We start from the raw sequence: 18,075 nt of genomic DNA on the forward strand, positions 1-18,075 counted from the left end.
CTGGCTCTGTCCTCTTTCTGCTCACTCATCCCCCTTGGCCCCTCCATAGGCTATAATGGACTCACCAAACCCGTCTTTAAATATTTAAAGGGACTACTTGCTTTGGGCAATAGCCTTTTGTTAGTATGGCTTACAGTTTATATGTTGATCACAGGCAGCCCCTCTGCTAAAAAACAGCAGCAAGTGTTTCATTTCCCTGCAGCGCCACCACAGGGGACATTAGGTATTGCATATTTTCTACATCCACTATTGACTTAGCTGTTGTAAACTTTTAACTCTTATACCGTGGCAGGTTTTTGCAATTTCCTTAAAGAATGTCATATGTTGGTTACTTCTGTTAGCAAGGCTTCCTGATAACATGCGGATCACAGGCTGTCCCTCTGCTGAGCACCCCTTAGGTCAGCTTTAATCTGAAGGGATACTCAAAGGCAAGTGTTTGGTGTCCCTGTAGCGCCACCAGAGGAAACATGAGGTATTATATATTGCATCTTGAAATTAATAAGCCATTTATGACTTGTTGTTCTTAATATTGACCACTGGCTAAAGCATTGTCCCTCAGCCTGTGGCTCTCTAGCTTTTGCACATCTACAAAAATCTGCAAAGCCAAAGGCTGTCATTGCATGATGGAAGTTGTAGGTTTGCATTGGTTGGAGAGCCACAAGTTGAAAAATACTGATATAAAAGATGAAGCTGCTTGAAGGTGCGTTGACTTGTGTCGAGCAAAATTGTCGAACTGCCTTAGGGAGTAATGGAAAACATGGATACACAAGACTATAGGCCAGGGGTACTCAACAACTTACCGGGGTCCACTTACTGGGGTCTATTGTCAGGTGAAGGTCCGAGCTGAACATCAGTAGGAAACGTGTTTTGTTACTTTTCACAAACATTGTTAAACTATTTACATACAGAACTAATGCTTATTAGTGGGAAAACTTTCATTTTTTTCTCTCTCACCGGCCTTGAAATAAGTTACAAAGGGGGTGACTGCCCCCAGTAGTATATAGCGCCCCTGTTGCTCCCCCAGTAGTATATAGTCCCCCTGTGTGCTGCCCCCAGTAGTATATAGTCCCCCTGTGTGCTGCCCCCAGTAGTATATAGTCCCCCTGTGTGCTGCCCCCAGTAGTATATAGTCCCCCTGTGTGCTGCCCCCAGTAGTATATAGCCCCCCTGTTGCTCCCCCAGTAGTATATAGCCCCCTGTTGCTCCTCCAGGAGTATATTGTCCCACTGTGTGCTGCCCCCAGTAGTATATAGCCCTCCTGTTGCTCCCCCAGTAGTATATAGACCCCTGTGTGCTCCCAGAGTAGTATCTAGCCCCCGTGCGCTCCCCCAGTAGTATATAGCCCCCTGTGCACTCCCCCAGTCATGTATAGCCCCCTGTGTGCTCCCCCAGTACTATATAGCCCCCCGTGCACTCCCCCAGTAGTATATAGCACCCCCGCTGTGTGCTACCATAATTATATAGATTCCCTGTGCTCCCCCCTCCCATCTAGCATATAAAAAAATAAAAAAACACTTATACTCACCTGGGTAGTGGAGTCTCCTCTTCTCTTTCCTCATGTGGCCACACTGCAGTGGTCACAAGAGGGCGCTCTCCCCTTGTCCTGCCGCGGCACTCCAGTGACGTCACTCGAGTGCCGGCACCAGAGACAGAGAGCAGCCTCTTGTGACCGGTGCGGCCAGTGAGGGGTGACTAACAGGGAGGGAGCCAATGGTCCGCGTTCGGACTGCAGTCCGCCAGTTGAGGATCCCTGCTATAGGCTGTATCCGTTTTTTTCTGGAAGCCCTAGGACAGCATCTAACTTCTCCAGATGCTGAGTGTCAAATGATGAGCGATAGTGTTTTAAGAATGTTGCCAATCCCCAACAGTTCGGCAACTCCACTTAACATAAGCGCTGACCATCGGTCAGCAACCAGTTATTTCACAATAAGGTAGTTTCCAAGAGGTTTTTCTCAACCAGACAATCCCTTTAAGCATGGGCCAATGCTTCATCTTTAAATGGAATCAATTGCATTTAGTTCCGAGGCCAAAATTCTGTGGTCACTTCAAGCCGTCTATATGGTATGATCATTCAGTGATACGGCTGAGGATTTGCTGCAGTGTATCAGGAAAACGAAGCTCCAGGATTCTCACAGTTCTGTCTGGTGTTTCTTTTATCCCGTGGAGCACTGTATAAGTATATAAGTAACAAATCTAGGTTATGTATAGGGATGGTCCGAACCGAGTTCGGTTCGGGTTTGTACGAACCCGAACCCTCGGTAATGATTCCCGCTGTCTGCCCGCTCCGTGCAGCGGGCGGATCCAGCGGGAGGACCGCCTGGAAAACTGGGATATAGCCATAGGCTGTATCCCAGTTTTCCAGGCGTTCCTCCTGCTGTATCCGACAGCGGGAATCTGATGCCGAGCGTTTGGGTTCATACGAACCCGAACCGAAGCAGGTTCGGACCATCCCTAGTTATGCAGTATAGACTATTTTTGCACACCATACACGGCACAGTCATATACAGGAGGCCGTATATATTTTGTCAAACAAAATCCCACTTCTCCAGTATGTTGAGGACATGTAGAGGTTCACGTGCGGCTCCGGGATCTAGGGCAGCCGCTCTAATTAATAGCAGGATAATTAGGAGTGTTTTTCTCTATAACGCTCTCTTTGTGTAGAAGCCATTCATACCGGTATTGTGGAGGGAAATGAAAGTGTTTTTTCTCCTATTCTCTCCGATAATAGCGCTTATTGGTCACACGCTATGGTTTTCAGCAAAATAAATGTAATCTCAGATAAAGAAACCTGATTAGTCACAGAGGACTGGTGAATTATTACATTATATCTGTTACTTCTATATGAAGATGTAAATGCAGCTCACTATATAGTGAATCTTATAGGAGAATGTGGCACTCGTCAAACGATGATATTGTACCATCAAGGTAGGAGAGTTTAAGGGTGCGTTCACACCTACAGGATCCGCAGCAGATCTGCAGCAGATTTGATGGTGCAGATTTGATGCTGTGTTCAGTTAAATGAAATCTGCTGCGGATCCGCAGCAGAAAATACGCTGCGGATCCGGTAAGTGTGAACGTACCCTTAAGGATCCGTTCATGCTGCTTGAACCACAAGGCAACAGGGCGGCCACCAGCAGCTCCTCGACGCCCAACCAGCCCTGATTGATAAACCTCTTCCTATACATGAACAGTAAGGGATATATCAGTGAAAACTGGTGGGTGGAGAGAAGCAGCTGGGGACCGCCCAGTATGAAAATAATGGCAGGTTTCCAATTTAAAAAAAAGTGAGAGGAATAGAAATAGATTTTTTGAGTTGTAAAAATTTCTGGAAATGATTAGCTGATAAGAATCCCTAATTTCTAAATTATTCTACATTTACAGATAGAGTTGATCAAATTTCAGTTCTGTATTTATAGTAATTTTTTTCCACCATTGTGCCTCCTATCCACCCAATAGCTTCTAGGCATCTGATCAGTGGGGTCCGTCCACTGGAATCCCTCTCATATCTCTTTGACAGGTCCAAATTTTTTTTCTAGTGACAGGTACTCTCTATAGGGAATCTGTCACTAGGTTTAAATAAGGACAGCATAAACTAGTGACAGAAATACTGAACAGATCGGTGTATTACTTCCATCATACTGTTAAGCCGTTCTCCTAATATGCAGGAGAATAGGATTTGTGCCGCACCCCTTATCCCGCCCTCCAGCTGCTGATTGATAGTAGCCTGCCTATACACAGCATGGATACTGTAGATAACTGCCAATCAGCAGCTGGTGCGTGGAGTTTACTGCTGCTCATGAATATCCAGGACTACTGGGCTCATGCACATAATGGAGAGGACTTTTTATTTTCCATGTTATTCAGGATGATATCTTTGGATCAGCTGCACAGAACAATGTAAGTGATACATCATTCGGTTCAGCTTCTCTGTCACTAGTTTATGCTACCCTAAGATAGGACGCCATAAACCTACCTTAAGTACAGGCAGTATAGCTTGTTGGCATCCACCCTGGCACACAAAAAATAAACTTCTAATCTTCTCCTACCGATGCCCTTGTTTTGCACTCCCAGCCCGTATGTAAAATCCCTGGCCTGAGCAGTATAACCCATTGTCACCCTTTGGCACCCATCACCCCTAGCTATGTCCCCAGTGTTACTATTTCCTCCCGGAGACCATAAAACATTCTAGAACAATCTCCATGAGACTGATAGTCCCCCCGATGCAGTGTGTCAGGACTATAGTAAGCGGTGAGGAGTCCATGACCTTCCGAGGCAGCAGGGAAATCCTTGTAAGACTTTCTGGTATTGGAGGAGATTTATCAAGACTGGTGGAAGGAAAGAATAAAGCAGTTGTCCATTACAACCAATGGGAAAATTGGTTTTCAATGATTAATTGCAGCAACCTGATTGGTTAGCAGCCGAGGGCTCCACTATTTCCTTGCAGCACTATCAGTAAATCTCTCCAATGACTCTTTGTCTGGCTGCTGTGTGTAACATGGCCGTCTGTTAGTATATAACCCCTCTGACTCTTTATCTTAACGTCACACAGTGACGGATCGCCGTGCCATGCGGCAGTCGTGAACTTTACCGTGTGTACTATGTATCCAGACGGTATTTTTAAGTAACATTTATTACACCCAGCACTTGGTGTTAGGAAAACAGTGCTCTTAAACAGATGGATCCGCCGCTATAACAGGCACAAGCAGATGGTCTTATTAGGTTATAATAGAAAAAGTTACACAGAAGAAATGTGAGAGGAACGGTGTTAGTTTCGGGGGGAAAAAAACGAGTAATCATTGAGCGGGAGCTGAATCTAATGAGAACGGCTGGATGGAAACAACTAGGTTGTGCATTATGCTAATAGAAGTGGTGCAGAAATCTGTTCCTTCTTCTTAATGTTGTAGTCATTGAGGTTCATGTCGAAGAAATGGAGGAAGTGTCATTATACAACCTTCACATTCTTTTTGCTAGTCTGTTAAACGTCTTCACAAACAAAAACTTTTTTTTTTCCCCAGATCATGCATAAGGCTGGGTCTGTATCACTGGATCTAAACACTACACCATAGACCACACAGTAGGTGTTACTGTACCCACTGGAATCCCCAGAGATCCTTAAAGGGGTACTTTTTCTTTCAAATCAACTGGGCTCAGAAAGTTATTTAGATCCGTAATTTACTTGTAGTCAAAAATCTCCAGTCTTCTAGCAATTCTCCAGCCTAAAATTTCCAGCAATTTGCAGCAACGGCAGTTATTAATTCATAATTTATATTGTGCTGCAGACAATGGGATCCCGGCCGGAGTGTATAAGTGCGGCTCCGGCCGCATTCTCCATTGTGTGCAGCGGGAATTGGGATGCGGGGGCACACGGATATGCCTGCATCCCAATTCAATAGAAATGAAGTTTAGGGGTAAACTGCACTGACACCCGCCGTTCTGTGACATGGCTGGGTCACAAAACGCCTGGTGTCTTACCCTGTTTGAACCCAGCCTAACAATGTTCTTTGGTGTTTTTTTGTCATGATATTTAATAAAATGAGCTATGTGATTGATTATATACTGAGTATGTGGAGTACACTCTATTTTTATGTCTTGTCTTTTGCCATGGGTATCTAGTTGCGATTTCTAGACATTGAGTGGCACCCCTTTACATTGGTTGAACCCCCTTTACCTACTATGGTTCAATATAGTACTTAGGCACCATCTGTGCCTCCCATATAGTAGTTAGGTCTTTCTGTCCGCCTGTAGGTAACCTCCTTAGTAGGTAGAAACCCCAAAAAAGTCTGCCACAAAATAATACGTTTGAAATTCAAATATTAAATATCAACCAAAGAAAAAATTGCAGAACTAATATGTGAATAAAACATATTTCTTTATTTAAATCAATAATAAATTACATAATTATCACCATGAGATACACTGAAGTACAAAACTGGAGAGGGGAATAGATGTCAGTGGGGTATATGTGACTAAGGACAAATGATAAATAGACAGTAAAAAGGGGAACACCCCATGTAAGGCACAGCTATATATATAGATTAGATGACCTCCTGTATGTGCAGGGCCAAACACAGGGCAAACACAAGTGTGTATAGTGGAACAAAATAAACCCACTAATCTGCCCAGCAAACAATAAGTACAAGCCCAAATTATAGACAGAAGGAGTGAGAAATAAAATAGCCAAACACAGAAAGGAAGGGGGTGAGCATCAGCTACCACACTGACATCTTACCACTCTCCAGCACAGACAGCCTGACGTACGTTTCGCTCACTTCATCAGTTAGTCACCCCCCCTGTAGGTATCCCCCCAGTATGCAATTTTCCTCATGTAGGCATCCCCTTAGGGTAATTGCCCCTGGTAGCTACCCCCTCCTCCCCAGTAGGCCTGCCCTGAAGGTAATCCACCTTTCACTCAGCTCCCCTAATATGTAATGTAGTTGAAGCGCCAATGTAGGCATCCTCCTGTTATCCCCCCCCCCTAATTATGTTAAGCATCTCCCTTGTTAGTTATCCCCTTCCTACCACTACCACCAACTCCTCACCATGTAGGCACCCCCCCCCATGTGTAATTAAAAAAAAGCCATACTTACCTGCCTACAGCGCTGTCCCAGCGACTCATCTCTCAACTCTGCATAAATGACCTCACACATGTGACACAAGGAGAGAGCACCCCCTTGTGGCTGGAGGCAGAAGAGGTACTGTCAGTGCACTATATGATGGTACTATCTGGACACTAAATGGCAGTGTAATTTGGACAGTTTACCTAACCGTTCGCAGATGACACATAGAGGTCCTATTGTGCTTGTTGCCCTATAAATCCAGCCCCTAAGCGACTCTCTCAGACTCCATGAAAGTGGATCTCCAGCTAATAACATAGTGACATAGCTTCTATCTCCACATTGCTGTATAGACTTTCAGGACTGTTGGAAAGCTGGGTGCCATCTGTACGGGTGTCAGTACGAGGTGTTCCCCCAACATTCCCCAGACTAGGATATAACAAGACAATAAATAATACCGCCACATCCAGTGACCCTGCTTTGGAGATTGCTTATCATCTTGTGCAGTATATATGCAGGCTCATTGTGTTCAGACGTGTTTTTATCTTTTTACAATCTGTAACCTTGAAAAGAGCTAAAATACAGAACATGAAAAATGACCAAGCGGAGTAAAGAAACCCACGTAGATGACAAAGGATAAAACTTCAGGCGGCAACAATGACAAGTTCCTCACAATTAACGTTTGAAAGCAATCAGAAGGTGGTAATCTATGAACAGAGGGTTCTCCTTCCGCTTCCTCCAAGTATATCTGTTTATTTTGTTACTACAATGCAGGTTATGACCCGAAATAACCCGTATAAAGTGCAGCTCAAACTCCGATACATAGTTACATCAAAGGGGCTTTGTATTATCTGCCAAGAACAGTCGGGGAGGGATGTGACCTTTGCTTTGTGCACATTTCTAGCTGGAAAAAAGTGGTTGTTGCATTTCATGATCATTCACCTACTGGCTCAGCAATCACTATAACTAGCACCATTATCGGCCATTATACTGGTTTCTATGGATAAAAATACAACTGTTATATCACTGACTTCTTATGTACAAAAATATAATTACTATAATACTGCCCCCTATGTGCAGCAATATAACTACTGTAATACTGCTCCTATATACAAGAATATAACTACTATAATACTGCCCCCTATATACAAGACTATAACTACTATAATACTGCCCCCTTTATACAGGAATATAACTACTATAATACTGCCCCTATATACAAGAATATAACTACTGTAATGCTGCTCCTATATACAAGAATATAACTACTGTAATACTGCCCCTATATACAAGACTATAACTACTATAATACTGCTCCTATATACAATAATATAACTACTATAATACTGCTCCTATATACAAGAATATAACTACTATAATACTGCCCCTATATACAAGAATATAACTACTATCATACTGCTCCTATATACAAGAATATAACTACTATAATACTGCTCCTATATACAAGAATATAACTACTATCATACTGCTCCTATATACAAGAATATAACTACTATAATACTGCTCCTATATACAAGAATATAACTACTATAATACTGCTCCTATATACAAGAATATAACTACTATAATACTGCTCCTATATACAAGAATATAACTACTGTAATACTGCCCCTATATACAAGAATATAACTACTATAATGCGGTTCAGGGAAGAAACAGAGTGCTGCACCTCACACCTATGGCTGATACTAGTGCCGCTTGGCTAAATAAAAAACACATCAGAATTTTGTGTATGAATTGATCAAGCCATACTGCCCCATGTACCTCGTGCCGGTATCTGATACACATGGGTCCCTACACTAAGTCCACACTGTGCCAGTCAGTGGCCACCAACCCCGCAGGCGTGCACAGCCAGGGAACGGGGGCCATGGGACGGCCCTGCGACCCCCATGTCACAGGACCAGACCCAAAAACACCACACCAGAACCCGGCCAGCACCGCCGGCGGAGAAGGTCACCCCCAAACAGCACAAGTCTGGATGAGGTGTTGCACTCACCATAGCTGCGGCAAACAGAATGGGAAAAAAACAGGAGGGATTAAAACCGTGTGCACTCAGGTGTCTCCTGCTAATTGCGGTCATGTGGGTCTCACCAGGAGGAGTGCAAAACACGGAGAAAAGAGAGAAACAAAATGCGGTTCAGGGAAGAAAAAGAGTGCTGCACCTCACACCTATGGCTGATACTAGTGCCCCTAGGCTAAATAAAAAACATCAGAATCACATCAAAAACACATCCATGCACTTGCACGCTTTGCAGGGTTGGCGGTCACTGACCGACACGGTGTGGAGTTAGCGTAGGGACCCGTGTGGACCAGAGGACCTGCGCGGTGGTACACGGGGCAATATGGCTTGATCAATTCATATACAGACACTCTGGTGTTGATTTTTAATATAAGCCTAGCGGCATTAGTATCAGCCATAGATGGGATGTGCAGCCGTTCCATTCTCTCCAGTTCGTGCATAACTACTATAATACTGCTCCTATATACAAGAATATAACTACTATAATACTGCTCCTATATACAGGAATATAACTACTATAATACTGCTCCTATATACAAGAATATAACTACTATAATACTGCTCCTATATACAAGAATATAACTACTATAATACTGCTCCTATATACATGAATATAACTACTATAATACTGCTCCTATATACAGGAATATAACTACTATAATACTGCTCCTATATACAGGAATATAACTACTATAATACTGCTCCTATATACAAGAATATAACTACTATAATACTGCTCCTATATACAAGAATATAACTACTATAATACTGCTCCTATATACAAGAATATAACTACTATAATACTGCTCCTATATACAGGAATATAACTACTATAATACTGCTCCTATATACAAGAATATAGCTACTATAATACTGCTCCTATATACAAGAATATAACTACTATAATACTGCTCCTATATACAAGAATATAACTACTATAATACTGCCCCCTATATACAGGAATATAAGTACTATAATACTGCTCCTATATACAAGAATTTGCATACTATATAACTGCCCTCTATGGAATGAAAGAACAGATAGACAAGTAGTGATAAGATTTTAGTCAATATTTTGTAATGGTATACATCACTCCAATTATTTCTTTTTTTTTAGAGTTGAGTAAACTTTTAAAAAATTTGGTTCGGCAGGTTCACAGATTTTTGGTATAAATGTTGGGTTAGTCTGAACCAAACCTGAAATAAACAGTGAACAATCGCAGGTGTTTAGCTGTTTTGGTGCAGTTCACCTATTTTCTCTACTTACCAGTCTGCTCAGTGTCATGGGTCTTTGGTCTCCAGTGTTCCCTGCTACCTTCCCTACTCCTTTTGCATTTTCACTGAAATCACAACACATATGATTGATGATGATGATGATGATGATGATGATTGCAGATTAATATTTTAGAGTGTCCTTACATCTTTATACGGCTGCAGTATTGGTCTGATACTGAGGAATATTTATTGCTTTTCCAGGTACATGGGGTCAATGCATAGGTGAATGTGGACCTGGTGGAATACAGAGCCGCTCAGTTTGGTGTGAGCATGGAGAAGGCTGGGTGGCTCATATCAAGAACTGTGATCCACAGGACGAGCCTGCAAGCCAAAGGAACTGCTTTAAAATCTGTGACTGGCACAGCGACCTCTTCCATTGGGAGCCTTCAGAATGGGACACTTGTGTTCTTGTGCCCTATGTCCACAGTGAGGTTAAAGTCAGGACCTCGGAGTGTGTCACTGCCCAACAAGGCCTACAACACAGAGAGATCACCTGTGTCCACAAGATCAACAGGTCCATTGTACATTCTGAAATATGTGAACATTTTTCATCCAGCCCACCGACAGAGCAGACTTGTCTGGTACCCTGCCCCCAGGATTGTATCGTTTCCGAATTCTCACCCTGGTCCACATGTAGTAAAAGCTGTGGAACCCATCTCCAGCACAGAACTCGTTCCGTCATATCTCCACCCGCGTATGGTGGAGCAGATTGTCCAAACCTCACGGAATGGAGGTCTTGTCCAATTCTCAGCTTTTGTTCTTTCGGAGAGGAGGAACATTCACACAGTCTTAAGGTGGGGCCGTGGAGTGAGTGTCGGCTGCCTCATCTGAAAGAGATCAATCTGAGTGGGAGGACCATGTTGGATTTTGGGTCAGATTCTGGGGAAAGAAGTACGTTCAGACAAGAAGGTTCCAGGTCCTATGAGCGATCTGATACTTGGGATTTGGAGGTTGGTTATCAGACAAGACAGGTGCAATGTACCCGGAGCGATGGAAGGAACGCTTTACTAAGGTAGGAATGACACACCGTATGCATAACATATACACAACATAAGTCCAACTGAAGGGGTAGTAGTGCCCATATTCCAAGTGGGGTTGGACACCACTATGATAAAAAAAAAAATCGGCCCTCATTTACTAAGATTGTAGGTTTCCAAAACTCCACATTAGTTGTATCATTGTTCGATTGCCCTTAATAAATTTGGTGAAATTTTTCACATGACAAAACTAAAGCCCAACCTTACCGTCATACCCATGGTGGCGGGTATATAGAATGCAAATGCCTTTAAAAAAAACAACAGTTTGTTTAACCGTTTCACCCTTTAACCCTTGGTTTTGGACATCAGTTTATGGGATCATAATGATCCCATTAGCTGATGTCCCTATTTCTGCCCCCTCTCCACTGCCCCCTGCCGCTGTTACAATCTTGTCACAGCAGCAGGGGAGAGAGGAAAGAGGGCAGAGTGCACCCTGCTTCCCTCCCCCCGCCGGCCTCCGTAGCCAGGAAACCAGAAGCCTGAGGCTTCCAGTTTCCATGGCTACCATCAGGGCTCTGCGATCACTTCTCTGAGCCCCGATGGACACCGGACAGAGAATTCTCCCTCTGTAGAGAGAGAATTCTGTGTCAGAAACCCTATAGATGCTGTGGTCGTGCTGTCGGGACCCACCACGGATGACACAGGCCCAGTTTCTGCGCCTGTGTTATCCTCGATCATAAATTAACGGCCCTGCAGCCTCAGGCATAGGCTGCAGCAATGTAAATTTACTGTGCAGTGTTTGGAGGGGGCTAATAAATGTCAGTTATAGCAAGTTTTAATGGGAAGCGCCCACTTCTTGGTTTTATAGTAAATAATGATGGGTGTTGTCCGTTTTCTGAAATTTTTGTGGCAAGTAACGTTAGTAAATATGTGGAAACAAACGTTATAATTACCGTATTTTTCGCTTTAAAGGACGGGCCTTTTGATAAGACGCACCCCTGATTTTAGGGGAGAGAAATAGAAAAAAATATTTTGAACCCCCTCCGCTCGCCCAGCCTGCCCCCTCCATCGCCCCCTGCCCCCTCCAGCCCAACATAATATCCAATCCCCCATTATAGTACCCCACATAGTAGCCAATGCCCCCATATAGTGCCCCACATAGTAGCCAATGCCCCCATATAGTGCTCCACATAGTATCCAATGCCCCCATAATGTGTGGCCCGACCAGAAAAACAAGGCAGTAACTCACCTATCCGCCGGTCCCAGCAGCTCCTCTCCCGGCAAAGCGCGCACTCCCATCATCCTCCGGAGCGGGCAGCGGGGTACAGAGACACTGACTGTGCCGGAAGTGTCCTGCAGCCTCTATTGTGAATTATAGAGGCTGCAGAACACATCCGGCACAGTCTGCGTCTCTGTACCCCGCTGCCCGCCCCGGAGGATGATGGGGGTGCGTGCTCTGCCGGGAGAGAAGCTGCTGGGACCGGCGGACAGGTGAGTCCGGGACAGTTGGGAGCGCACATGGAGCTATACATAGTGGGTGGCCCTGAGCGACCCCCTCTGCCCGCCCAGCCCGCCCCTCCATCGCCGCTTAGCTGACAGCCGATCAGGAGCCAAGGAAAGTGCTGCTCATTGCATTTTCTTGGGCTTCTGATCGGCTCTCAGCTGAGCGGCGATAAAGGGGGTGAACTGGGGGGGTGGAGGGGGGCGCTTAGGGCCCCTTACTATGCATATGCATAGTGAGCGGCAATGGAGGGGGCGGGCTGGGCAGGCGGGACAGCTTCCTTGCTTCCCTGCACAGCATAGTGGGCGGGACGCAGCGGTGCTTGGCACTGCTTGGAGCCGTCTTCGCTTTATTGGACGCACTTAGATTTTCCTCCCATTTTGGGAGGAAAAAAAGTGGGAGGAAAAAACTTTTAATTGTGGTATTGAAGAACATGAGGACTCAAATCTGCTAGATTGGCGCTCACTTACTGAGCCTATACACGGCTCGATTATCGTGCAGCAAGGGCTGTATATATAGTGATGTCCGTGCTTTATACTTACCTATTCTCCCCCGGTGTCCTGCAGCCTTCTGCCTCTGTTTCCCACTCATTGCTGATGCGTTTGGCCCCATCTCTTTAGTAACAAGCCGCTCGGCCAATCACTGGCTGCGATGTCTCGTCTTGGCCAGTGATTGGCTAAGCGGCCTGTCATTAAAGAGACCGGACGAGAAGCATCAGGGTGAGCAGGGAACACGGGCAGAAGACCGGGGGAGCATAGGTAAGTATGATCTTTATTATTTTTACAGAGTGATCAGCCGCCCACACTTCTAGTGATGATTGTTTCTTCGGCTGATTGTTGTCTTTATTACAAAAAGCAATAATTTTGCCAGATCCAACAGATTATCAAACAGTGTAATGGGGGGGGGGGGGGCTGAGGGAGCTGTATACAGTTCTTTGTGTATAGTGTTACTATTACTATACGCCCTCTAATGATGAGATGAAGAAATGACTCTGCTTACCTTACACCAGTCTACACAGTTAAGCTGAAAAGTGAGCTGCAGAAAAATAAATATACAACTCGTGTATGTTCTGGAGACTAGTTTGAAAACTTGGATATTTCAGAACTTTATTTATATGAATAGTCACAAAAAATAAAAAGGACAAAGAAAAAACAAAATGCTTGAAAATATGTTTGCAAAAAAACTGTTTTCTGTTGATTTTTTGTTGCTGTTGTATGAACTAAGAAATGAAAGTCCTGTTTTTTGGGGGGATAAATTTAATTACATTTTCTATAAGCCTTATATGCTTTTCACGGTTCCACCTTTCCTTGTATAATAATGTATACTAAAAATACTTTCCTCTTGAGCATTTTCCCCACATGCAGCTGTAGTTGTGTTATCGCATTGTAATATACATCATAACAATAGAAACTCTTTAAATAGATATATGAATTTAATAAGCCAAAATTGTTTAGATGAAATGCAGCTACCCGTGTCGTCCTATGTAAAAATGATCCTCTATATTTTATTAGACAAAAAAAAAAAAAAACAATACAAAGTTTCATCTATAGAAAAGAAGATGGGCTACTTCATTATTTTGCTACTGGGTGGCATTGTAGAGTATCAAGATCAAAGGGTTACTTCGGCGAACCCCCCCCCCCCCCCCCACAAACGACTTGTTTCAGAAAGTTATATAGATTTGTAATTTACTTCTATTTAAATATTTTCAGTCGTCCATTACTTATCAGCTGCTGTATGTCCTGCAGGACGTGGTGTATTCCTTCCAGTCTGACACAGTGCTCTCTGCTGCCACCTCTGTCCGTGTCAGGAACTGTCCAGAGCAGGAAAGGTTCTCTCCTGGGATTTGCTGCTGCTCTGGACAGAGGTGGCAGCAGAGAGCACTGTGTCAGATTGGAAAGAATACATCACACCAATTACTTCGGGACATACAGCAGCTGAAAAGTACTGGAAAACTGGAAATTTTTAAATAGAAGTAAATTACAAATTTGTATAACTTCCTGACACCAGTTGATTTTTTTTTTTTTTTGCTAGAGTAATGAAGTTACTTTATGCTCATGGTTCCTTATGGCATGCTTCTGTTAATAGCACACCGTGTGGTCAGACATGGTATTGCAGGTAAAAATGTAAAAATAGTTTGACGTGAAACCTCAAATGATATTCACTTTTTAGTTAGACAATGTTTAGAAGACTATCATAACGCATGAATAATACATTAGTACTAAAGCATGCATAAAATAATTGGTGTCATTTGTCATCTTAGTATCTGCACCCAGGACAACATGCCTCTACATTACCAGTCGTGTATGATGCCAAGAGACTGTGAAATCTCTGAGTGGTCTGAATGGAGTGTCTGTTCTAAGACTTGTCAGCCTGAAGGGACCATCCTTGGGATGAGGAGCAGGAGGAGGAAGGTCAAACACATGGCTATTGGAGGAGGGAAACCTTGTCCGGCATTGGAAGAAGAGGCGGCATGTCAAACGGGAGGACGACAGCCACCATGTCTTGGGTATGTCCTGTCTTATCTACTTCCCGGCAAATCCTTTTTTTTTTGTTACTAATGGGGCCCTTGTAGGGAAAGAGTCCAGCCCAGCTCAGGTTGATCCCATCTCCTTGGTTTATTAGAATTTGCTAGGAAACTTCTCTTTATAGAGGAACTGCCTTGCTGGAAAACAAAGGGGGTAGTTATTGGCCTATTGACTATAGATAATGGATGGGAGGTTTAAGAGATGAGCAGAACACAAGCATGCTCAAGTCCGACTTCTTGGTATTTAAACAGCCGTGGCTGAAGAAGTTGAATGCAGCTCTAAGGAGCCAGAAAAACATGGCTATAGCCATAAGCCGTAGGGTGTATCCACGTTTGCCCGGACTCCCTAGAGTGGCACACTACTTCTTTAACCAGCGATATTCAGTTGAGGAATGAGTTACGCTAATCTCTAGTGAGTTGACAAAACCCAGCACCATCGGGGACGGGATGGGAGGCAGGATTGGTCTTTGCTATGAAACCTTCTCTTTGGACATAAGATTATTTCCTTTCAGCCAATTTTACTGTTAGTAATAGACTTCAAACCGAAGACTGATCAACAGGACCGGTCCAAGATGAAAGCTGGAACCTGGCATGGACATCACAGCCCCATGAGCAGCGTGAGAGTCCAGATTAATCCACTAATACTCTTAGAAAGTGACCCTGCTGGAGAAATACTGGGGCTTCCAGATTGCCAGACCAGGCCTTCTGCTGAGGTTATTCTTTCTGTATAATTTCAGAGGATACCAATAATTAGCAATAATCAACTACATGGCTCAATTATAGCATTGAAAAATACTTTTACATAGTACAATATTGTACTGTACTGTATATTTAGGCTCAATTCACCCACGATCCACACCTGAAAAACAACACTTTAGTCCCACTTCAGAGGTGTTGGGAGACACTAGAGGGGGACAGGAGGAGTCAGGTTAGCCTAAAGATTAAGGGTCATAGAGGCAGCACCTGAAAATGCGCAACGCTGCAACCACACAGGTTAAAACTAATGATGAGCGAACGTTCGGGTTCGTCAATGTTTGTCCAACAAACATTCGGCAAGTTCACTTATTACTAGTATCAGACACCAGAAAGTGTTGGCGTTTGGATGCCGAGTAAAGTTCGAGTTCTGGTAAATTTTTGTTCGTATACTGAACAGTTTGAACTCAGAAGCATTCGAAAACCGAGGTACCACTGTATTACCGAAGTCATGATACAAAAGACTTGAAGTTTTGATGCTGGACCAGCGTCTTTTTTATGGTTTGGTTCAGCATTGAAACGTGTTTCATGTGAAGTATAAACCCTTTGTGCATCACCTACTGGCAGGTGTCACAGACTCTCTTTGGAACTTTTCCTAAAATTGCTGGGTGGTTACCATTCTACTAAAGTAGTTTTCAGCTCTTTAAATTTTCTTATTTCCCCAATGATCACTTAGTGGCTCACTACTCTGGGAGCTGCTGTTATCTATGGTAACAAGTGTACTATTGTTCCGGGGCTATCCCAGGATTAAAGTTATTCCCTATCCACAGAAAAGATACTTGCTGATCGATGGGACCCACACCAATCACGAAAAACAAAGGTCAATAGAGATGAACGCAACTGGAGCATACACGAGTCCAAGTGTGCAGCCAGTGGCTGAAGAAGTTGGAGTCCAACCTAGGAAGTACAGAAAAACATGGATACAGCCCATGTCCAATGGCTCTGTCCATGTTTTCACGACTGCCTAGGGTTGCATCCAACTTCAGCCACCAGTATTTAGATGCTGCTCAATTGGAATAGAGTATGCATTCATCTTTAAACGTCAACTGTCCCCTGAGTGAATGGAGCCGAGGCACTTATGTTTAGTCACTGCTCCATTCTTTGTCTACACTTCTTTGGAACATACCTAAAAAGCTGGGCAATGTTCGGAAAATTCCTATAAAGAATAGATAGAAATACAGTTGGGCACATTGCTGCTCTATTAAGGTGAGCAGCAAAGGGGTTGTTAAAGGGGTTGTCCCGCAAAAATCTTTTTTTTTTTCAAGTCAACTGATATCAGAAAGTTACATAGATTTGTAATTTACTTCTATATAAATAATCTCAAGTCTTCCCATACTTATCAGCTACTATATATCCTGCAGGAAGTGTTTATTTTCAGTCTGACACAGTGCTCTCTGCTGACATCTCTGGCTGAGACAGGAACTCTGTCTCTGTTTTCTATGAATCCCCATAGAAAACCTCTCCTGCTTTGGACAGTTCCTGTCTCGGCCAGAGATGGCAGCAGAGAGCACTGTGTCAGACTGAAAATAAAACAACATTTCCTGTATTAAATATAGTAGCTAATAAGTATAGGAGGACTGGAGATTTTTAATAGAAGTAAATTACCAATCTATATAACTTTCTGACACCAGTTGATTTGAAAGATAAAGATTTTCGCTGGTCAACCCCTTTAAGGAGGATCCCATCAGTCTGTTCTCCACCAACCAGCTGGTTATCGCTAATGATCTGGACAGGGAGTAACTTTTAACCTTGTAGAACCTCATTAAATGAGTTATTTCACCCCGAAGTAGACCCAAATAATATGATAATCAGACATGTCAAGGGTCACATCACTCTTATAATTCCCACTCATTGGAGCGGTGCTGCTTACAGTAGACAATTATATAGGTCTTTGTGGATGGACTTCCCTTGATCACAATCAATTGTCTCTACAGGTCTCTACAGTGGAGTGCGCTTCAAAACAGGTGGGGGCCGACTGCAATCAGTAGCCGGGCCCTCACCGTTAAAGGGGAACTCCGGACAAGAAAAACTTGTTTTCTATTAAAAGTACATTAAAAGTTATATAGATGTGTCTATACAATGTATTACCATATCTGTGCGGTTCTGCCACACTGGTAGCTGATAGAAATCCAGGAAGTGAAGAAAAATGGCCCTTGTGCAAATTTACATTGTCTCCTGCTCCTTCTGCTTTCCCCCCTTAGGAGACAAATCTTCCAGGCCTCTGTCTCACATTGTGTGTGTTTGCTGATGCTGCAGACAGGGGACAGGGCGTGATATCATAGGAGGCTTGGCTGGATAACCCAATCCCCTGTCTGATTCACCATCCCTGTCCAGCCAGAAGCAGCTGCTGCACTAATTTTACTGATTGTAATGGGTGGGGGCTGTGATGATCACATGAGGGAAAGCATTGCATTTTGGGAAATGCTAAACCAGGAAAGACAGATACACAAA

At 43.6% G+C, this 18,075-nt stretch overlaps 1 protein-coding gene across 3 annotated transcripts in view; it reads left to right on the forward strand.

Annotated features, from left to right (window-relative positions):
• Positions 1-18,075, forward strand: part of THSD7B (thrombospondin type 1 domain containing 7B) — a 420,171-nt gene that overhangs the window by 160,742 nt on the left and 241,354 nt on the right. For all 3 annotated transcript variants that reach the window (XM_069982655.1, XM_069982658.1, XM_069982657.1), the window contains 2 exons: positions 10,071-10,881; positions 14,608-14,853. In XM_069982655.1, the coding sequence (XP_069838756.1) occupies positions 10,071-10,881; positions 14,608-14,853 (1,057 nt within the window). The remainder of the gene's footprint in view (positions 1-10,070; positions 10,882-14,607; positions 14,854-18,075) is intronic.

This window comes from Dendropsophus ebraccatus, chromosome 9 (assembly GCF_027789765.1).
Source record: "Dendropsophus ebraccatus isolate aDenEbr1 chromosome 9, aDenEbr1.pat, whole genome shotgun sequence".
NCBI classification, from domain to species: Eukaryota; Metazoa; Chordata; class Amphibia; order Anura; family Hylidae; genus Dendropsophus; species Dendropsophus ebraccatus.